This window comes from Humulus lupulus, chromosome 2, assembly GCF_963169125.1.
Source record: "Humulus lupulus chromosome 2, drHumLupu1.1, whole genome shotgun sequence".
NCBI lineage: Eukaryota > Viridiplantae > Streptophyta > Magnoliopsida > Rosales > Cannabaceae > Humulus > Humulus lupulus.
This window is the reverse complement of record NC_084794.1, coordinates 22013103-22032567: the sequence shown is the minus strand read 5'-3', so window position 1 is coordinate 22032567 and position 19465 is coordinate 22013103. Positions and strand designations below refer to the sequence as shown.

Here is a 19465-nt window from a genome sequence, read left to right as displayed (position 1 = left end):
CTATATCTTTCATTCTACTACTTCTAATTTATTTGTATCTTTTTGTCTTAGAGTTGTATCTTCTATTTCTATCATCTTCTACCTCTTTCTCTATATTTACATGTAATTTTTGTCATAGAGTTGTAACACATTTTAATCAATAATATTTATATGTAATATTTAGTTTAGAGTTGTAATTATCTTACCTATTTCCATTGAGGCAATCTATTTTTTCCTAACATTCAAAAGCTTATCCCTTTGTTTGTTTCAATGGAAGGTGAAACCATTAAAACCATGAATCAAGACCTAGTGAGGTTGGAGGGGTTTGATGGATCCAATTTCACTAGGTGGCAAGACAAGGTGAGATTCCTTTTGACCACTCTCAAAATCGCCTACATTCTAGAATCCACTCTAGAACCTCTTCCAACGCCATCCGACAAGGACACTCTCGAGGAGGTGGAGAAAAGAAGGAAGAGGGAGGAGGACAATCTCCTCTGTAGGGGTCATATCCTCAACGCCCTATCCGATAGGCTCTATGACCTCTACACCAAGACCAAATCGTCCAAGGAGATATGGGATGCACTTGAGAAAAAGTTTAAGGCGGAAGAGGAAGGTACCAAAAAGTTCTTGATATCTCAATACTTCGATTTCAAATTTTTTGGTGATAAACCTATTCTTCCTCAAATTCATGAATTGCAAATAATTGTTAACAAACTGAAAGTTTTAAAGATTGAGCTTCCCGAGGCCTTTCAAGTTGGTGCTATAGTGGCTAAATTACCCCCAACTTGGAAGAGCTATAGGAAAAGAATCCTTCATAAAAAATGAGGATTATTCTTTGGAGGAGATCCAAAAGCATATTCGAATCGCTGAGGAATCGATATGTAGAGATAAACTTGTGGAGGGGTCTAATGGAGAGACTTCCAAAGAAAATGCGGTGTCATAACCAAAACATCCCAAAAATAAAGGGAAAAAGGGTAACGAGAAATCTTTGGGCCCAAAAACCAACCCAAACAAGCTTAAGGGCAAGAAAGGTCTTTGCTTTGTGTGTGGGAAAAAGGGTCACTATTGAGTGGGACTGGAAATACGACCTGAGCTTTTGGGAGGCCGTGATAAGACAGAACGCCAATTTTTCCATCAACGGGTTTCGGGATTCGGCTCCGAGAAGTCTCTTGCTGATGTAGTAGACCGGTTTCTGAACCTGGTCTTCTTCACGGACCAATACGGCACTAGCTGCATCTTCTGTGACAGCTAGATAAAGGAAAAGAGGCTCTCCTGCCTTTGGTTTGGACAATTCGGGCGGCTCGGCCAGATGTGCCTTCAGGTCGAGGAAAGCACTCTCGCACTCCTCTGTCCATTCAAACTTCTTATTTCCTCGGAGCAGGTTGTAGAATGGCAGGCACTTGTCGGTGGATTTTGAAATAAACCGATTAAGGGCTGCCACCCTTCCTTCAAGCCTTGAACGTCCTTACGCGACCTAGGTGAGGGAAGCTCGAGCAATGACCTGATCTTATCGGGGTTCGCCTCGATTCCTCTAGTGTTGACAATGAAACCTAGGAATTTTCCAGATGCGACCCCGAAAGTGCACTTCTGCAGGTTCAGCCTCATGCCATACTCCCTTAGTATCTTGAAGCATTCCTCCAGGTCGGAAACATGGTTATCGGCAGTCTTTGACTTGACCAGCATGTCATCAACGTACACTTCCATGTTCTTCCCGATCTAGTTGGCAAACATTCTATTCACCAATCTCTGGTATGTAGCACCGGCGTTCTTCAGTCCGAACGGCATGACCTTGTAACAATAGACGTTAGTTGGGGTCATGAAGCTGGTGTGCTCCTGGTCCGCCAGATTCATGGCGATCTGATTGTAGCCTGAGTACGCGTCCATAAAGGACATGAGCTCATGCCCCGCCATGGCGTCCACCAATTGGTCGATCCTTGGCAAGGGAAAACAATCTTTGGGGTAGGCTTTATTCAGATTGGAGAAGTCGATGCAGGTTTGCCATTTCCCGTTGGGCTTCTGGACCAGCACAGGATTGGCGACCCAAACCGGAAACTTGGCTTCACGGATAAAGCTGCATTTCTTGAGCTGGGCCACTTCTTCTTCTAGGGCCTCAGCCCGAGTTGTTCCCAGGCGCCTCTGTTTCTGGGACTTTGCAGGAACGCTCTTATCCAAATGAAGGGTGTGCATGATGACATTTGGACTGATTCCCACCATGTCCTCGTGTGACCATGCGAACACATCCAGGTTCTCCTGCAGAAATCTAATCAGCTCTACCTTCCTCTTGCCACAGAGGTTTTTCCCGAGCTTAACCATCCGTGAGGGATTTTGTGGATCGATATTTACTTCCTCGAGCTCTTCAATAGCTTGGAGCTCGGACTTATCCTCGCCTATTCGGGGGTCAATATCCTCACTTAGGACGATACTTTCCCCTTCGGCGCTTTGAGGTTTTTCAATCTCAGGATTAGGCAAAGGTTCCTGAGATTCCTCTTCTCCACCTTGGATGGCCATTGTTAACTGCCCGGGTTTCAATTTACCCTTCATGGAAATGCTGTAGCATTCCCTGGCAGCAAGTTGATCGCCACGGACCGTGCATATCCCTGTGAAAGAAGGGAATTTCAGCGCGAGGTGGCGGACGGAGGTGATGGCTTCAAAAGCTATAAGTGTAGGTCGACCCAAAATGGCATTGTATGCGGTGGGACAGTCGATGACTGTAACGACCCAACTATCTATGAAACTTAGATCATTAAACCTACTAAACATAAACTCAACTTTGAAATGAACATACATAAGAAAATTCATAACTTTATTGAAAACCTTAAAGAAACAATATTTGTAACACATAAATGAGCTCATTGTTTTAAAATAAAACATAACTTTAAATAAAATTGTTTACAAAGCTACATGTGGAAAAAAAAAATATAAAAACATAATTTTAAAGAAACTAAAAAAACATTGTCCTCGAATCGACACGCAGCCCATCCACTCCATTCACCTCCATACACACACCAAGCTTCCAAGAATCCTTCCGCGTCTGCATCTATTTTCCTGCATCACACTAAAAGAAAAGGAGTGAGCCTAATGCCCAGCAAGGAAAAACTACTAATCAACATAAACATACACATAAAATCATATCACAACATATCATAACCTATACTAAAAACATATCATAACATATACTATATAAGACTATACTGATAATGGCCATTATGACATGTGATAAACCATCTACGTCCCCTGTCTAATATTTGAGGTAGGTTAGATCACATGTAATGTATGATAACCCATCTACGTCCCCTGTCTAATATTTGAGGTAGGGTAAATCATAACATAACATAACATATAAAAACATAAACTTATCATAACATATTAAACATAACATAACATATCATACAAACATACAAGATCTAGCCTATTTTCCTTACCAAAATACCGGGATGATGAGAACAAGGTCAGGATTTTGGAACACTCCTAAAAACCATTAATAGAGATGTGAGTTTTCTAAAAGAAAGAGATGAAGAGGAATGAACTAAACCATCGAGAAGATACTTACCAACAAGAAATCTCAAGTTCGAAGAACTTAGATGCCTAACCAAGAATAGAGAAGATTGGGTTAGGAATTGAGTAGAGAAAAACTATAAGAACTAATGAAACAATACAAAAAATGAACTAAGAATGGGAATACCTTTGAAATTGCTATGACCGAACTACACCTCGAAACCGAAATACACTCTATGAACCTTACTTCCCAAGTGTCTAATAAGCTTAGAATGACAAAGCTTATAATCCCCAACCCAAGTGTTTACACTCTCACAATAACCTAGCAACTTGCACCCTCTGAACTTAGCTTGATGAATGAATGAAAAAAATGCTTGGTGCTAGTTCCTATTTATAGAATTCTAGGAATAAAAATCTTCTAATTATAATTCAAATTCAAATTTAAATTTAAAATATAATCTTAAGGAATAAAAATATTCTGATTATAATCCAAATTTAAATTTAAATTAGAATCCTAAGGAATAAAAATCTTCAAATCTCGTAACTTTAAACTAATCTACAGTAAAATCAACATATCTGGAGCTGTAGAACTCCGATTTAAAATATCTTTATACCGTTAGAAAGCTAATTAAATTATCTACAACTTTTTAGAAATACTATTTTTCGAAATTCATAACCTAACTGGGTCAAAAATAGGTTGGAAGTTACAGTACCCTAAAGTTACGAAAAAAAAAATATCTATTTAATTATCTAAATAACCTAGTCCACAAATAAATAAAATTGTGAGTCTAAATATCTGAATATCTAAATAAATATCATGCTCCTAACAGATTTTGATGAAGACTAAGTCTTATATTTCCCTTATTTTATCATTTAAATAATAATTCCTTAATAACAATGCATATGACAAGTGTCATATTCTTATTGGCTTTATCTAAACCTTAGGTTATAATAATCATCATATTAATAACCAGCAATATTAACCAAACCTTATGTTAAAATTAATATTCTTAAACTATAAGTTAAACTTATAAAATCCATAACTATTGCTAGGAGTTTCCAACTAAATCCCGGCTTGAACCAAAATCCACAGTAATAACAATACTATAACTACTACTAGCTATTACTATTACTACTAGTGTCTAACTAGCTAAGTAAAGTTCTTGTACTCTACAATGACCACGAACTCAAGGAGTTTTGAGACTGTCCGAGGTCCCTCTCCTAAAGTGATCACTAGCTCGATCGTCCCTATAGCCGATGATCCTTCTCCCAAGAAACCATAAAGCATCATGGAGGTCGCCTTCAGCTCAACGACAGCCAAACCCATCTTCTCCAGCGTGGACCGGAATAGAAGGTTTACCGAGCTCCCATTATCGATCAGCACTCTCCTAACCCTCCGATTAGCGAGCTGCATTGCTACGACCAGAGGGTCGTTATGAGGGAACTGAACGTGGCTGGCATCTTCTTCAGTAAAAATGATTGGTTGCCTCTCCAATCGCTGCTGCTTTGGCAGATGCTGCTCGGGGATGAACTCTACTCCATTATGAGCCTTGAGTTCGTTGACGTACCTCTTTTGGGCACCTCTGCTCGAGCCAGCCAAATGAGGACCCCCAGAGATTGTGGAGATCTCTCCTCCAACCACTGGAGGAAGGACGTCTTGATCTACCCGGGACCCGGGCTGACTGACCGGGGCTTCCGGAGCAGGTCGGCTTCCTGGAACCCTGTTCCGCGCATACTGAGCCAAGGGGCCAGCTCTGATGAGAGTCTCGATCTCATCTTTCAGGTGTCTACAATCATCGGTATTGTGGCCAACGTCGTTGTGGAAACGGCAAAACTTGGAGGTGTCTCGCTTCCCCTTCTGGTGCTTTAACGGCTCCGGCTTTTTCCAGGGGAGGTGAGCAGAGTTTGCTAGGAAGATGTTCTCCCTAGAGTGGGTGAGCTCCGTATAAGTCGTGTAGACCGGCTTAAATTTTTCCACGGACTTATTCTTCTTGGGGCCGTGCTGGTTGCCCTCGCCGTTCCCCTTTCTCTTGCCTCCACCAAACTGGTTATTCTGTGTAACGTTCTGGGTCGCTGTCACGACCTCCGTTCCCACTCCAGCGGGCTGCTCAGGGACCTGGCTGGTTCCTGTAGCTAAGGCTTGGGCCTCCTCCAAGTTGATCCACCCCTGGGCCCTATTTAGGAATTCATTTACTGAGCTGACTCCCTTCCTTTGTATCTCATTCCAGAGTCCCCCTCCGACGAGGATTCCAGTCCTCAAAGCCATGAGTTTGGAGCTGTCATCTGCATCTCTGGCCCGAGCAGCGACGTTCGCGAACCTGCTCAGGTAAGCCTTCAGAGGCTCGTCGGGTTGTTGCCTCATGTTAGCCAGGGAGTCGGCCTTGACGCGGGCAGCCTGGGAGGCTTGGAATGCTCTTTTGAAGTCAGAAGAGAAAGTTTTCCAGGAGCTGATTGACTGTTTCTTGCTTTGTTTAAACCACTGCCTGGCCGGCCCAGTCAGTGTGGAGGGAAATATTAAACACCTCAACTCGGGGCCAATGTTGTGGGCCATCATCAGGGTATTGAACATACCCAGATGATCTGACGGATCTCTGTCTCCGTTGAATTTGGACAGGTGCGGCATACGGAAACCGGGCGGGTATGCCGTTGCTGCTATGCTGGGGGCGAAGAGCTCAAGCTCGTCCCCCGAATCATATTCGTCTTTTTCTTTCTCCGACAGGAGCTTCCTCATTAGCTCCTCCATCTGAGCCAGGTGCTCAAGGGTTTTGTCCTGATCTCCTTGGTTATTCCGGGGCTGTTCAACAGCTCCGGATCCATTGTATACGTTTGGTGGGTTATTGCCCCTCCTATCTTGAGATAGGTTATTTGGGACATTCCCGCCGTCACGTACCTCGGACAGGTCTCCCCTTGAGCGAGCATGGCTGCCACTTCCTACCGGGTCCCCCCTATGAGAGTTAAGGCGATCTCGTAGGTCACCCCTCGGGGTGGCTTGAGGACTTTGCGCCGAGCTTAGGCGTGGCGCAGGTCTCCGCCAGAAAGGTCACTTCGGCGACTTCCGGTCCAGTAGCTCCCGTTAGAGAAGCTCGGAGCCCGCCTTTGGGGCTGAGGATCCGGGACTTCTCTGGGCGCCCTGCTACGATGGGACGGTCCTGCGGATGGTGGGTTTCTCCTACTGCTCCCATAAGCTGGAATATCTCGGGCAGGCCGAGGAGGAGACGGATATCTTATCGGTGAAGGAGGATGTCTGACCGGGGATGCAATCCTGGTTCCGTCAGGGCGGATCAGGTTAGGTAGGGGCCTTTCGGCCCTGCCAACTTGCGGACCTTGCGCCTGGCGATCTGAGCGGGGTGCAGGACGGCTGGCCAGGACGGGCTGTCGCTGTGAGCTCTCCCCGGATCTCCTTCTAGAATTCCCTCGAGCCCTCCTGGGCGCGCTCGAGGCTGGGAGTTGAAGTTCGGACCGAGCGGCTATACTGTTGCTCAGCCCTGGGTAGTTCTTTGAAGATTGCCTCTCGGTGGTGCGATGAGGGAGTAGAGTTGGATGTCGGAGGTCTGGCTGAGCGGCTAGGCCTGGACCGATTACCCCGGCGGGACTTATGAGTCTCGCCTTGCCTCTTTTCGACGTTAGCATCAGTTGTAAGAGGGGGTAGTCGGGCCAACACCTCCTTAATCTGCTGATTAGCTTTCGCCAGCTGACTCCTCAGCTGAGCATTCTCCATCTCTACCGCCGTGTAAAAGTCCGGGTTTGGATTAGGTGGCAGGGGTGCCGAACTTCCGGTGTCATCCTGGCCTATGGGCTGCTTGCCCGGCCGCTGCTGAACTTCGAGGTTTTTCCCACCGAAGATGGCGGCATGATGGGCCTCCTGCCCATCATGTTGGTCTGCCTCGTTACCGTGTCTTGATCGAGTGATCACCATAGTTGGATATTTGCGATAGCACCAATCTAACAAGCTCTCAATGAAAGCACCAAACTGTTGACGCGATTCTTCGCCAACAGGTAATTAAGAAAATAAGAGAAAGGGATTAGTGCTGAATGATGAACCGAAACAGATGAATGATCTTAAAATGAACTGATGACACAAATACGTTTTTAGGTGGTTCAAAGGTTAAAATCCTTCTACTCCACCAGCCTATATTATTGCTATATTTCTGGTATTCTTTACAGGGTATTTCGTTACACAATAGATCTAACCCTTTGCAACTCTCAAGGTCTCCATATTTATAGGAGAGGACACATGGGAGTTGGTAAGGGGGGGGGGGGGGGGGGGGGGGGGGTCATCTCGTGACCTCCTTACCCATCATGTCACTTCTTTGACATTCATGATTAATTCCTAAAACCTGACAAATGAAGTGTGGTCTAATCAATAGGTAAGGGGGATAATGGGCCGCACGGGCCAATCCAGTCGTGGGTGCCTGAACACGCACGTTCATGCTGCGTGTCCGAGAATTCAGGGATATATCAGACACGTGATGTCTGATATATGCACGTTTACATTGCGTGGTTAACTTTATAAAGGGTCACAGCTTCCAACTCCAGCTCGTGCCTTGAGCTGGATGCCTTCTTGACCCGCGGTCTTCATATTTCTGATTCGGCCCTTGAATAATCTTGATAAACCTTTGGCTACCTCGAGCTAAAGAGGTAGGACCTGACAACAGCAGCTCCGGCCACATGGTATCCACGTGGCTGATATAATTATGCCATATCTTAGCTCGCTAATAGCTCGTGGAAAATTAGGGCGTACACTATAGCTTACTTGTAAGACACAACATTTCTATCAATTAGAGCACTTGGCTAGAAACACATTGAGGCTTGATTATTCCATAAAGCATTTCCAATATCTGTGAGAGATCCCTTAGTGCTTGAGTTAGGGGGAAATAAGCTTTTGGACAAAGGTTTCAAACCTTGTTCAAGTTGGTGATCCCCAACACTCTTCACTTTGGTTGTGTGAGTGAGAGTTCTTAGTTCATTGTTCTTATTCTTGTTCTTTTATTCTATTGCTTTTCATTTCTTCTATTATTCTATATTTACTCTTTTATATGTATATTTTGTTTTAGAGTTGTAATCTCATCTATATCTTTCATTTTACTACTTCTGGTTTATTTGTATCTTTTTATCTTAGAGTTGTATCTTCTATTTCTATCATCTTCTACCTCTTTCTCTATATTTACATGTAATTTTTGTCAGAGTTGTAACACCTTTTAATCAATAATATTTAGTTTAGAGTTGTAATTATCTTACCTATTTCCATTGAGGCAATCTATTTTTTCCTAACAGTTACTATATGGGCAATTCTGTGAATTTATGCAAAAATACCACAATTTATTTCATTTGCAAAAATACCACAATTAATTATCTAGAATTTATCAAAAAAATTCAAATTAATTAAATTCTTACAAAAAATAAGTCAATTTAAATAAATTTTATCAACAATTAACTATAGTTAATTTAAATTTCATTTATCAACAATCAACTTGGTTTTAGGTTAATTTGCAAAAATATATATTAATTTAATTTAAATAGAATTTATCAATAATTAACCAAAGTTAATTTAAATCTCACTTATTAAAAAATATATTTTATTAACTGGTTGAAAAAAAAATGATATTTTTCAAAATTTAACCAATTTTAAAATCAATATCTTAACTATTTTTCAAAAAATATCTTGTGTTGTTACAACTATACGCTAATATTTTAACCATTAAAAAAATAAAATATTAATAGTTATAACAATCATAAAATATCTCAAAATAGCTAATCAAATTCAAATATCCATAAAAATATCTAACTAATTGTTTACCGAGGTTTTCGGTAACTATATAAATAAATATTATTTAAGGGTAATTGTAATGAAAGTAGAAGATTAACACGGGGTTTTTACGTGGTTGGGGCGTTAACTAGCCTTAGTCCACGAGTCTGTAGTATTAGAGCTTGAAAAACCTTTTACAATGGAGTTTCTCTCTGTATTTTGACAGAGTCACTGTATCTTAGTTGAAAAGAGATCCCTTTTACAGTGTTCTATAGCCTGTATTTATAGGCTTATGGGAACACTGGGTTTGGGCCGGGTATGACCCGGGCCCTTCAGAGATACGTGTATTCTTGGTCTTTCTAGTGGAAGCCCAATACAAAAGATACAACATACATGAATTCCAGACCAGCTAAGGCCCAATACATTGGCTCAAGAGCTATATCTCGCCCGAAAAAACGGCGCTTTAGGTCTGGACACTTCGAGTTACGAGGCAGATTCAGGAGACAAGACCAGTCAGAGTACTTGGCAGCGCAGACCTGAAACAACGGCGTGCAATCCCGAGGTGGCCTTTTCCGCAGGTGAAAAGTGGGGACAACGCCCACGCGGAGTGGGGCGGCTTCAGGTTCCTGGACGCTTGGCCCCTCCAACGGGGGACGATGTGATCCAGGTCTGTTTACCTTTGTCCCTCTTCATTTACCGTAGGCCCGGACCGTACCAGGGTCCGGGACCAGGACGCGTATGTCATGGGGGTTCGAACGATCTGCACGTCTCCCGGATGACCGTCCCGGAGGACGGAACTCGGATGATCATGCCAGACCCCCCTAATGGGCCCAGACATGCACCCCCGGCCCGTACCCCTCCTCTCGGACACTTTCGTACCAAGAGGCCTTGGGCCGAGCCCGCATGCTTAACAGCCCCTGACAATGGGCCCGGACGAATGTCCTGGGTCCATGCAGGAAATGGGGATAACACTAATAATATTCAAATTTCAAATAATTTAAATATTAAAAACTATAGAATAAAAAGATATTTATATTTTTAAATAAAGATTTAATAAAAATATCAAGAAAAAAAAATAAAATATCTTAAATATCCTATATCTTAATTCTAATATTTTAATACATTAAAAGATTTAAAATTAAGTTGTTAGTCTATTTTTTAATTGGAATTTGTATCTTTCTAGAAAATATCTAATTATTTAAATCTCAACTAACAAAAATATCTTATTTAAAAAAAAAATTAAAGATAAAACAAATATGATATTTTTTGTTTTGATTATAAATAATTTATTTTTACAATTTTTATTTTTCTTTAATTTTTTTATTAAAAAAAAATTAAATCGGATGAACAGTACCACAGTATTATTCATCGCGTGCGACTGGCTCGTGCGCGTGCGCATGACAGCTAGAGGAAAAATTTTCCAAAAAACTTTTTGAGCAATTTTTTCAAACCAAAATCATTTTCTAATTAATTTTTAACATGTTTTACACAAATAAAGCATATATAAAATTTAATAGCATAGAAAACACAACAAAATAACTTAAAAATTGATAATAATCACATAAAATCAATATGCTTCATAAAAACATGAAAACCATCCAATTATTCAAACACATCAAATAATCCAATTTTTTAACATGTTCATGCATGAAAATAAAGATTATCAAAGGCTTTGAGGCCAGTTGTTGGAAAACTTATACAGAATCTTTACTTATTTTCATGCAGATCTAATATTAAACAAATTAACATGATATTACCTAGAACATGTTTCTAAAATTGAATTCAAAGAGAAACAACGATAAGAATACTTACAGTATACGCAGCAGAATGAATGAGTCATTCTTTCAGTTTCTCTAACCCTTGTATCCTTTCTATCGTAGAGTATTATCAAGAAACTGAACTGATCTTCTATTTTCTTCACGGTCTTCCAAAGTATCCTTAGAATCACTTAGACTGGAGTGGGCAATTCTCAACACATGAGATAGATACAGAGAGAAGAAGAGAAAATAACAAAGAGACTTCGAAAAGGACTTGTGTTTAGAGAGAATCTAAAATCTATCAGAAAATCTGACTTGTGACTTGTCAAACTTGTGTTTTGATTTCTCTCTAAGCACTCATTTTATAGACTCCATTACGCCATTTAATTTAATTAAAAAATCAATAAAATAATATCCAATTAGAAGCCCTAGGTCAAAATTATCATAGGCCAGTGAAATCTCCCACTTGATTATAAGCTTATTGGACTTAAAATCAAGGCTTGTATTATTTTCTATTGATTTAATTAATTAAATAATTATTTAAATCTTTTATCAAATTAATTATTTATAATTTGAACCTTGATTTAAACTTATTTATTAATTTAGATATCAATTTATCTTAATTAATAAATCTGCCATAATTTGTCATTTCTTCTCAAAATTACATAATTCTGTGAAACTATCCAAAATTGACTTGGTCAACTTTGATAATTAAATCAATTAATTGAGACTATCTAGATGATTTTATCCAAGGTACAATGGGGACCATGGGCCTATGAAATCAAGCTCCAATAAGTTACCATAAATCTAACAAATAAATTTATTAACTTATTAATTCATCGTGACTCCACTATAGACTCGGAATTGCACTCTTGAGTTCATAGAACGCTTTATAACAAATATAAATATGCTATTAATTATCTATTGTTACAACCATAATTGTCACTCAATCCTCTATAGACAATCTACAATGAGATGGTGGGACTAAAATACTGTTTTACCCCTCATTGTATTTTATCCTTAAAACACTTAGTTCCTTGTAAATAATATTTCAGTAAACTAATTTAATTACTGAAATGAGATCTCTATCATTTAACACCTTGAACCAAACTAAAAAGAAATCATCGTTTCACTTCTTCATCAGAAGTTATAGATGTTCATATCTATGATTAACACTCCCACTCAATTATATACTACTGAGTTCTCAAGATGTAAGTATGGGCTAGTCCGTAGGGTAAGCTGGTAACGAACAAGTCAAATAACTCAAATAATACAATCAGTTAGAATACTAACCACTCAGAATTGAAATTGAATTGACATATGGTCAACTATATGATATGACTAGAATAGATAATAACAGTATGTTTACTTATCTTATCAACTGTCAATATCGGTCTAGTCCAATGTAACAAATACATCCGATCTTATCTATTTTGCTAATGTTCTGGAAAGAACATAACACCACATTGAGTAAGTAGATCATATTGTAGATTGGCAAGTCAGTGTAAATTCTGTGCACTGACTAATCTTATGACTAACTTATTTTGAACATATAATCATATTTATATTCCACTATGATTACGTCACTATAAATACGATTAGCTATATCCTCGGGATTTAATAGAAGTTTGTATTAAACAAATAATCATGAAAATAAAACATGTGAGCAAAGTGATTGATAATAAAATGAGATTACAAAGAATTTGGTTTTTAATTAGGGTATAAAACCCCATACAACTAGATCAAGTGGAATGAGATATACTAAGGGTGGCCTTATTCCCACCCTATATTAATAGGGAAATTCACAAAAATACCTAAGGTTTTAAAAAAAAATACTTAAAATACGGAATCTGTAAAAAATTACAAAAATATGTACAGAGTTTTTTTTTTTTTTTTTTTGTAAACAAAGTTTACAAATTTGTAACAATACATTTTTTTTGTAACCAAAGTTTACAAATTTGTAATTAAAATTTACAAGTTTGTGACCATATGTTACAATTTTGTAAACAACATTTACAAACTAAATAGAAAATTGTAACAGGCGATTACAGAACCGTTACAACTGTTATCCGTATTTTTGTAATTTTTATAAAATTCTGTATTTTTCAAATTTTTTTGAAATTTACAATGCTAGGTATATTTTTTCCATAAATATATATAGGGAGATTTTATCATAGGGGCTTCAGAAAGAGCCCACTGGTGTGGCTCTTGTGTATTCCCGACCCATGAATAGTTTTCGGCGTGATTTTTTTTATGACCGTATATTTTGTAGTTATTTAGAGCATCCTGCAAATTTTCAAGAAATTCTGAATAATTTATAGTGCTAAAAACCAGGTTCGAAACAAGTTGTTGCACTCGTGACTAATTATTTTATGCACATGTAAAACAACATATTTAAACCTAATTTTCGGCACTGTAAATTATTCGAAATTTTCTGAAAATTTGCATGATGTTCTAAATAACTACAAAATACATGGTCATAAAATAAAATTACGCTGAAAATTATTCACTGGTAGGGAATACACAAAAACCCCACCAAGACTCTTTTTGAAGCCCCTACAATTATAGAATTTCCCAATATTTATAAACACCTCATTTTTAATAAAAAATTAAATTGAAATATTTATTACTTTACCTACCATTAACCCAACTTTTTTTTTTGACTGACTTTCATTGGCAGAAGATTTCAGGCTTACAACTAGTCAAATTTCCCACATGGAAAAAAAAATACAATACATACGTGCATATTATAACAATGACAATCATTTAATAGCCTCACCAAAGATTTTTCCTATATAGTTATATCTATTAGTATTTCTCAGTTCTGTCGTAGCTACCAGTATTGATTGCATGCATTAATAATTGCACTTATGCATCAGTTCAATCTTGCACCCCAAACACCCTCTTTGGCTCAGGTATCGTTATTCTTCTTTTTAATTTTCCCAAACAACAAAAATAAATATAAAAGAGACATGGCTTAATGAGATATTAAAGAACACTTACTGCTTATTGGCAATGGGACAGGACATCGGTCAGTAACTTGGGTGGCTCCAGTTGACTCATACTACACTACACTTAGCTGAATATTAGCAATGGTATAGCTTTCAAATGCTGCATAGATGAGTTGAAACAACTGTTGGTTTGCTCTGCTTCGATCAGGTAAAACAATCTAATATTTTCCCATTCGTATTCTCATTATTTCTTGCCAATTAACTAATTCCTCTTTGCCATAAGTCAAATAAAGAACATGAATTTATATAGTGCACTGGTTCTGTTCGATGCATGCGCTAGTTTGGCAATTATATATGATTTGCTTAACCAGATATGTCTGTATATTAGAAGGCAAATAAAGGAAGGAGGATGAGAGATGGAGAAGTAGAAAGCTTAGCTAACGATGTGGATAAGCTATGGGATTTATGGAATCTTCGGGTTTGTCTTATCATAAGCCTGTCCCTGCAATTTTTTTTATTGTTTGCGGGTTCAATGAGGAAAAGATGCAAGTCCAACTTCCTACACCTGTGGATATGGTCGGCCTACTTGCTAGCAGACTGGATTGCTGCTTATGCACTTGGTCAAACCGTCCAAAGGCCAGGTACTGACCTACTTGATCCCAAGAAATGTGGAGACCTTTCAATATTTTGGGCACAGTTTCTTCTGTTGCATCTTGCAGGCTCTGATAGCATTACATCCTTTTCACCTGGGGATAATGGTGTCTGGCTGAGGCCACTTTTTGGGCTCCTATGTCAAGTTGTGGCTACTATCTATAGCTTCTCTTTGCTCGTACTTGCCAAAAGGAATAAGCTATGGATCCCCACAATCCTAGTGTTCGTGGTTGGACTTACCAAGTCATATGAGAGGGTAAAAGCTCTAGTTGATGCAGGCTTTGATCGTTTTGGAGAAACTCTCTTGCCAGAACCAAATCCCGGACCTGACTACGAAGACGCCGTGTTCATGTACCGCGTGACGAGGGGTGTCCAGATTGAAATGGAGCCAGAGAAAAAGATAGCGCCAATTACTTATAAGCATGATCATCAGCAGCAAAAACAAGTTCAAGGCTATACAGATTTTGATCTACTTAGTGTTGCGCGTTCTTTCTTTGAATACTTCAAAGTAATCTTTACTGGCTCCTTTTTGAGCTTCCAAAATCGAGAAACAAGTCGAAAGTATTTTCTCCAATGCAGTTATCGTGAAGCATTTAGAGTGATCGAGTATGAACTCAGCCTCTTGCACGATCTTATGCACACCAAAATGTCTGTGTTGCAGAACAGACTTGGATATATTCGTCGAGTTGTTTGTTTATCTTCTGTCTTGGTGGCATCTATACTCTTTTTCATAGCTGAGAAACAAGGATATACTAAGTTTGATGTCAACCTTACTCATGCCTTGTTATTTGGAACTATTTGCCTTGACATCGTGTCACTCATTAAGGTCATCTTTTCTCAATGGAGTGACACCATTACAAGTCCATGGATAAGACCTCTAATTCCTTTATTTATTTTGGAAAGAAAACGATGGTCTAAGGCAGTCTTCCAGTACAACATGTTCAATTATTGCCTATCACAACGTCGGCTATTCCACTTTGTTGGCCACGTATTTAACTCAACGAGATTCATGGAAAAAATGAGAGCAATGTGGTATTCTTCCTTAGAGAAGGTCACAAATGACTTGGAGGAGTTCATTTTCATGAAGCTGCATGTGAAATCTTCGAATGCAAACGATTTAAAGGCCGCAAAGGAAGAATGTTCACAAAGAGGGATTTCAGCTCTTTTGCATGATAGTTGTAGCTATACCAAGCTTGAGTGGAGTATCAGAGAATTCCAATATTTGGAGAGCCTTCTTCTATGGCACTTAGCTACTGAGCTTTGCTGTCATAATACTAGTCTTTATCAGAAGGGCAACTATGCCAAGTTTTGCAAAATTCTCTCAAATTACATGTTTTATCTTCTGGTCGTGCAGCCTACAATGCTGTCCCAAGAAATGGGAAATTTTGCCATTGTACTCCAAGACACTCAGGCAGAGGCAATAAGATTTTTTACAAAGCACTCGATTTCAAGTCATAAGAAAGCTTGTGAAAAGTTGAACTCAATACAAACACCTTACAGACCAGCTGCTGTGAAGGGATCCCAGAGCAAATCTCTGTTGTTTGATGCCTGCATTCTCGCCAAAGAGCTTCAAAGTCTGGATCAGAAGCTGCAGTGGGAGGTGATGAGTCGAGTGTGGTTGGAGTTAATGTCTTTCGCAGCCATTAACTGTAGTCCTACCATACATGCGCAGCAACCAAGTAGAGGTGGAGAACTTTTGACTTTCACTTGGTTACTAATGAATCATTTGGGTTTAGGAACCCAGTTTTCCGAGCAGTTATCACATGGTTAATATTACTTTTCGTGCATGTCTCATAATCATTTGGTGTATGTTCTGACCGATTGGCCGTGATGTTACCGAAAATTATTAGGCATGAATTGACTGAGTGAGATTTACAAGAAAATGCTATAATAAGCTACAATAATTGAATATGACAGATAATGTAACATTTCTAGAGTTCCGTACACTGTTTGTGAATTCACAAAATATCTCATAATAGTTTAGAGAGCTGTTATGTTAGATAAGACTCACCTTGTTCTTCTAGGCATACTTTGGAGGCCATATAGAACAAAGCTCTGTGAGGAATGAGGTGGACTTCCTCCAGTACATTTTAGGGTTTGGACGAATGACAAATTTAACCCTTTTTCCTAACGACTGCTATTTGCAAATGTCTTTTGTTTTAAAAATCACCTTGTGTTTTTGTTGAGAAATTAATAATGCAATGCAGGTAGAACCAATGAGAAAACTCAAGTGAATAAATACTCGAGAATCCCCGTAAAGGGAAATTTACATCCTAATACATGTTTTTTGAAATAATTACAATAATGATGTATCATTTTCAATCTTCCAATTATACCATATTTATTCTCATTCTTTAAGTTTTAATACCAGATAAAGTCTTTTATATTGATTTATAACTTAAATTAAAATATTTGTATAACAAATTTTTAATTAACGGATGGAGATGTTTTTAGGGATACTACTTGATTTTGGGAATTCCATCTTTATTGGTTTCCTTCAAACTTTTGCAATAAGTATTCACAATTACTATTAAAATTAAAAATGTTTTGTTTGAAGTGTTCAGATGCTAAAAAGTTTTCAAACCATCGATATGCCTTGTTAAATAGTTTCACACTATATTAATATTTAAATATACTATTTGTTTCACACTATAAACAATTCTCTCCCCCATAACCCCCATAAGATACTTCTTCAAAGATAGGATGCTTTATAGGTCGGTTTGGCTTGTATGAAATTGGTTAGTGGAAAGTACAAACCTTTCAAGACCTTACCCTTCAAAGATTCCAAAGAATTATAAATACGAGCCGTTTGTTTAGCAAACAAAGCTTGATTAAATAATGCAAGATTTATGAAGCCTAAGCCTTCATCTGATTTAAGCCAACACATGTGTGACCAAGTGCACTAGTGCATCCTCTTCGTTTTATAATTTTCCCCCCACCAAAATCTAGCACAAAGCTTATAAACTTCTTCTATCAAAGATTTGGGTAATCTAAACAAGTTTATCACATAAGCTGGAATCGCTTGAATTATTGATTTTAATAGCACTTCCCTTCCACCCGATATCAATTTTGACTTCCAGCCAAACAACTTGTGCCAAATTCTATCCAAAATAGATTGGAAAAGACCACTCTTACTTCTACCCGCAAAACAAGGAAGTCCCAAGTACTTTTCGTGACACGGAACTAGTGGTACTCCCATTACCTTCGCCATCTCCTCGCTCTGTCCCGTCATCATTTTAGGTGAAAAACACACTAGTGATTCTGCTAAGTTGACTAATTGCTCTGAGGCACTCTCATACCTAGATAGGATTTCCTTGAAACGAGCACAAACCTCTATGTTAGCTTCCAAAAAGAAAAAAAAATGTCATCTACGAAGAACAAATGAGCAATGATGGGTCTTCTTCTGCCACACTGAAGACCGAAAATGGTTTTGGAAGATATCTCATTCTTCATAAGACTAGAGAGCCCTTCTGCACAAATGAGGAACAGAAAGGGGGAAAGCGAGTCCTCTTGCCTTAATCCTCTCGATGGAATTATGTTCCCAATGATATTGCACATTAATAGAATACCTAACCGAGGTGATACATCATTGTATGAGAGAAATCCAAGAACCATGGAACCTCAATCTCTCTAAAGCTCCCAAGAGAATACCCCACTCCACTCGGTCATAAGCTTTAGCCATATCGGCTTTGTAACGCCCTGGATAGCCAAGACCGTTACACTGTATGTTTATAAATGTGTGAGACTTGCTAATCAAGTCATTTAGTTAGACACGTGTTACTGAAACTAAAGTTGAACTAGGGTTAAAAGATTTTGGTGTCAAAAGCTTCATTTCTTATAAATAAACATTTTCTTTTTACATGGGATCCCAAAAGTAATAAGTTTAAGACCGTTTACAAAAGATTTAAGATTTAAATATAGTTGCTAGCCACTCTAAGGCAAAACAGACAAATAGGCTTTACTCGTCCTGTTCCACTCCTCGGTCGTGGCGGCCGATCAGCTGACTATGTACATTCAGCCCCGCAGCTCTCCATCTCAGGATTGGTCCAACTTGCCTTTGCCTTTACCTGCACCACGTAGCACCCGTGCGCCAAGGCCCAGCAAGAAAACATAATAATAGAGCATAATCATTCAACAGACAATCAGATAACTCATACCGCATAAGCATGTACTCAACAGTCTAAGCATTCATGTTAATCAAGTATTCAGCATACCAAATATATCATCTCATATCAGTGATCAATTCACATATGATAACTAGGGTTAACGCCCTAAGGCCGCACCCTCTGTTTATCCCATTGACTCCGGCCCGCTTAAACCGAACTCAGTGAATATTAAGCTGTCCTCAGCTACCAGTGGCCAAGCTGCGCCCTGTGCGCAAGTATTATTTACGGCACCCTTAGGCCGTTTATCACATGTCCCATGGAATAATACCATCTATGACATCATACAGATAAAGGGAGCTCTTAGTCCCATCACAAACACATAACCGGGTGCAGTTTTCTTACCTTTAGATTCGCTAGCTTTGCTCAATTTGATCCTCAAGCACGATCCCGTCCGAGCCCTAGCGTACACCTAGTCACAGCCATAGATCAGAATCATCACCAAACCTCAAATCTAAAACCTAGCCTTGGGACCAATCCCGAGCCCTCGGGAAGCCCTAATTCCACCAAATGGGGTGGTGGAATCAAACCCCGAATCACCGGGCAAAAACCCTTAGAAATAACCCAAAATCCCTCTTCTGGAAATAGGGTAGCGCTACAAAGAGGGTGTTATAGCGCTACAAACAGAACCAAAAGCACCAGGAAACCCAAGCCTAGCGTTGTAGCGCCCAAAGGCTAGCGCTACAGCACTAGTCATAGACCAGCAATGCCCTGTTTTTTCCT

At 39.1% G+C, this 19465-nt stretch overlaps 1 protein-coding gene across 2 annotated transcripts; it reads left to right on the top strand.

The window, feature by feature from the left end:
- Nucleotides 1-13932: 13932 nt before the first annotated feature.
- Nucleotides 13933-16727, top strand: LOC133817465 (uncharacterized). 2 transcript variants are annotated; one of them, XM_062249993.1, is made up of 2 exons: nt 13933-14136; nt 14320-16727. In XM_062249993.1, the coding sequence occupies exon 2, from the start codon at nt 14338-14340 to the stop codon at nt 16348-16350; it is 2013 nt and encodes a 670-aa protein (XP_062105977.1). In that variant the 5' UTR covers nt 13933-14136; nt 14320-14337; the 3' UTR covers nt 16351-16727. The 2 variants fall into 2 exon arrangements, with proteins under 2 accessions (XP_062105977.1, XP_062105975.1); XM_062249991.1 differs by having other exon boundaries at nt 14317-16727.
- The last annotated feature ends 2738 nt before the right edge of the window (nt 16728-19465 follow it).

Excerpts from the sequence above, each read along its gene's own strand:
- LOC133817465 (XM_062249993.1), top strand. The coding sequence starts at position 14,338 with ATGAGAGATGGAGAAGTAGAAAGCTTAGCTAACGATGTGGATAAGCTA.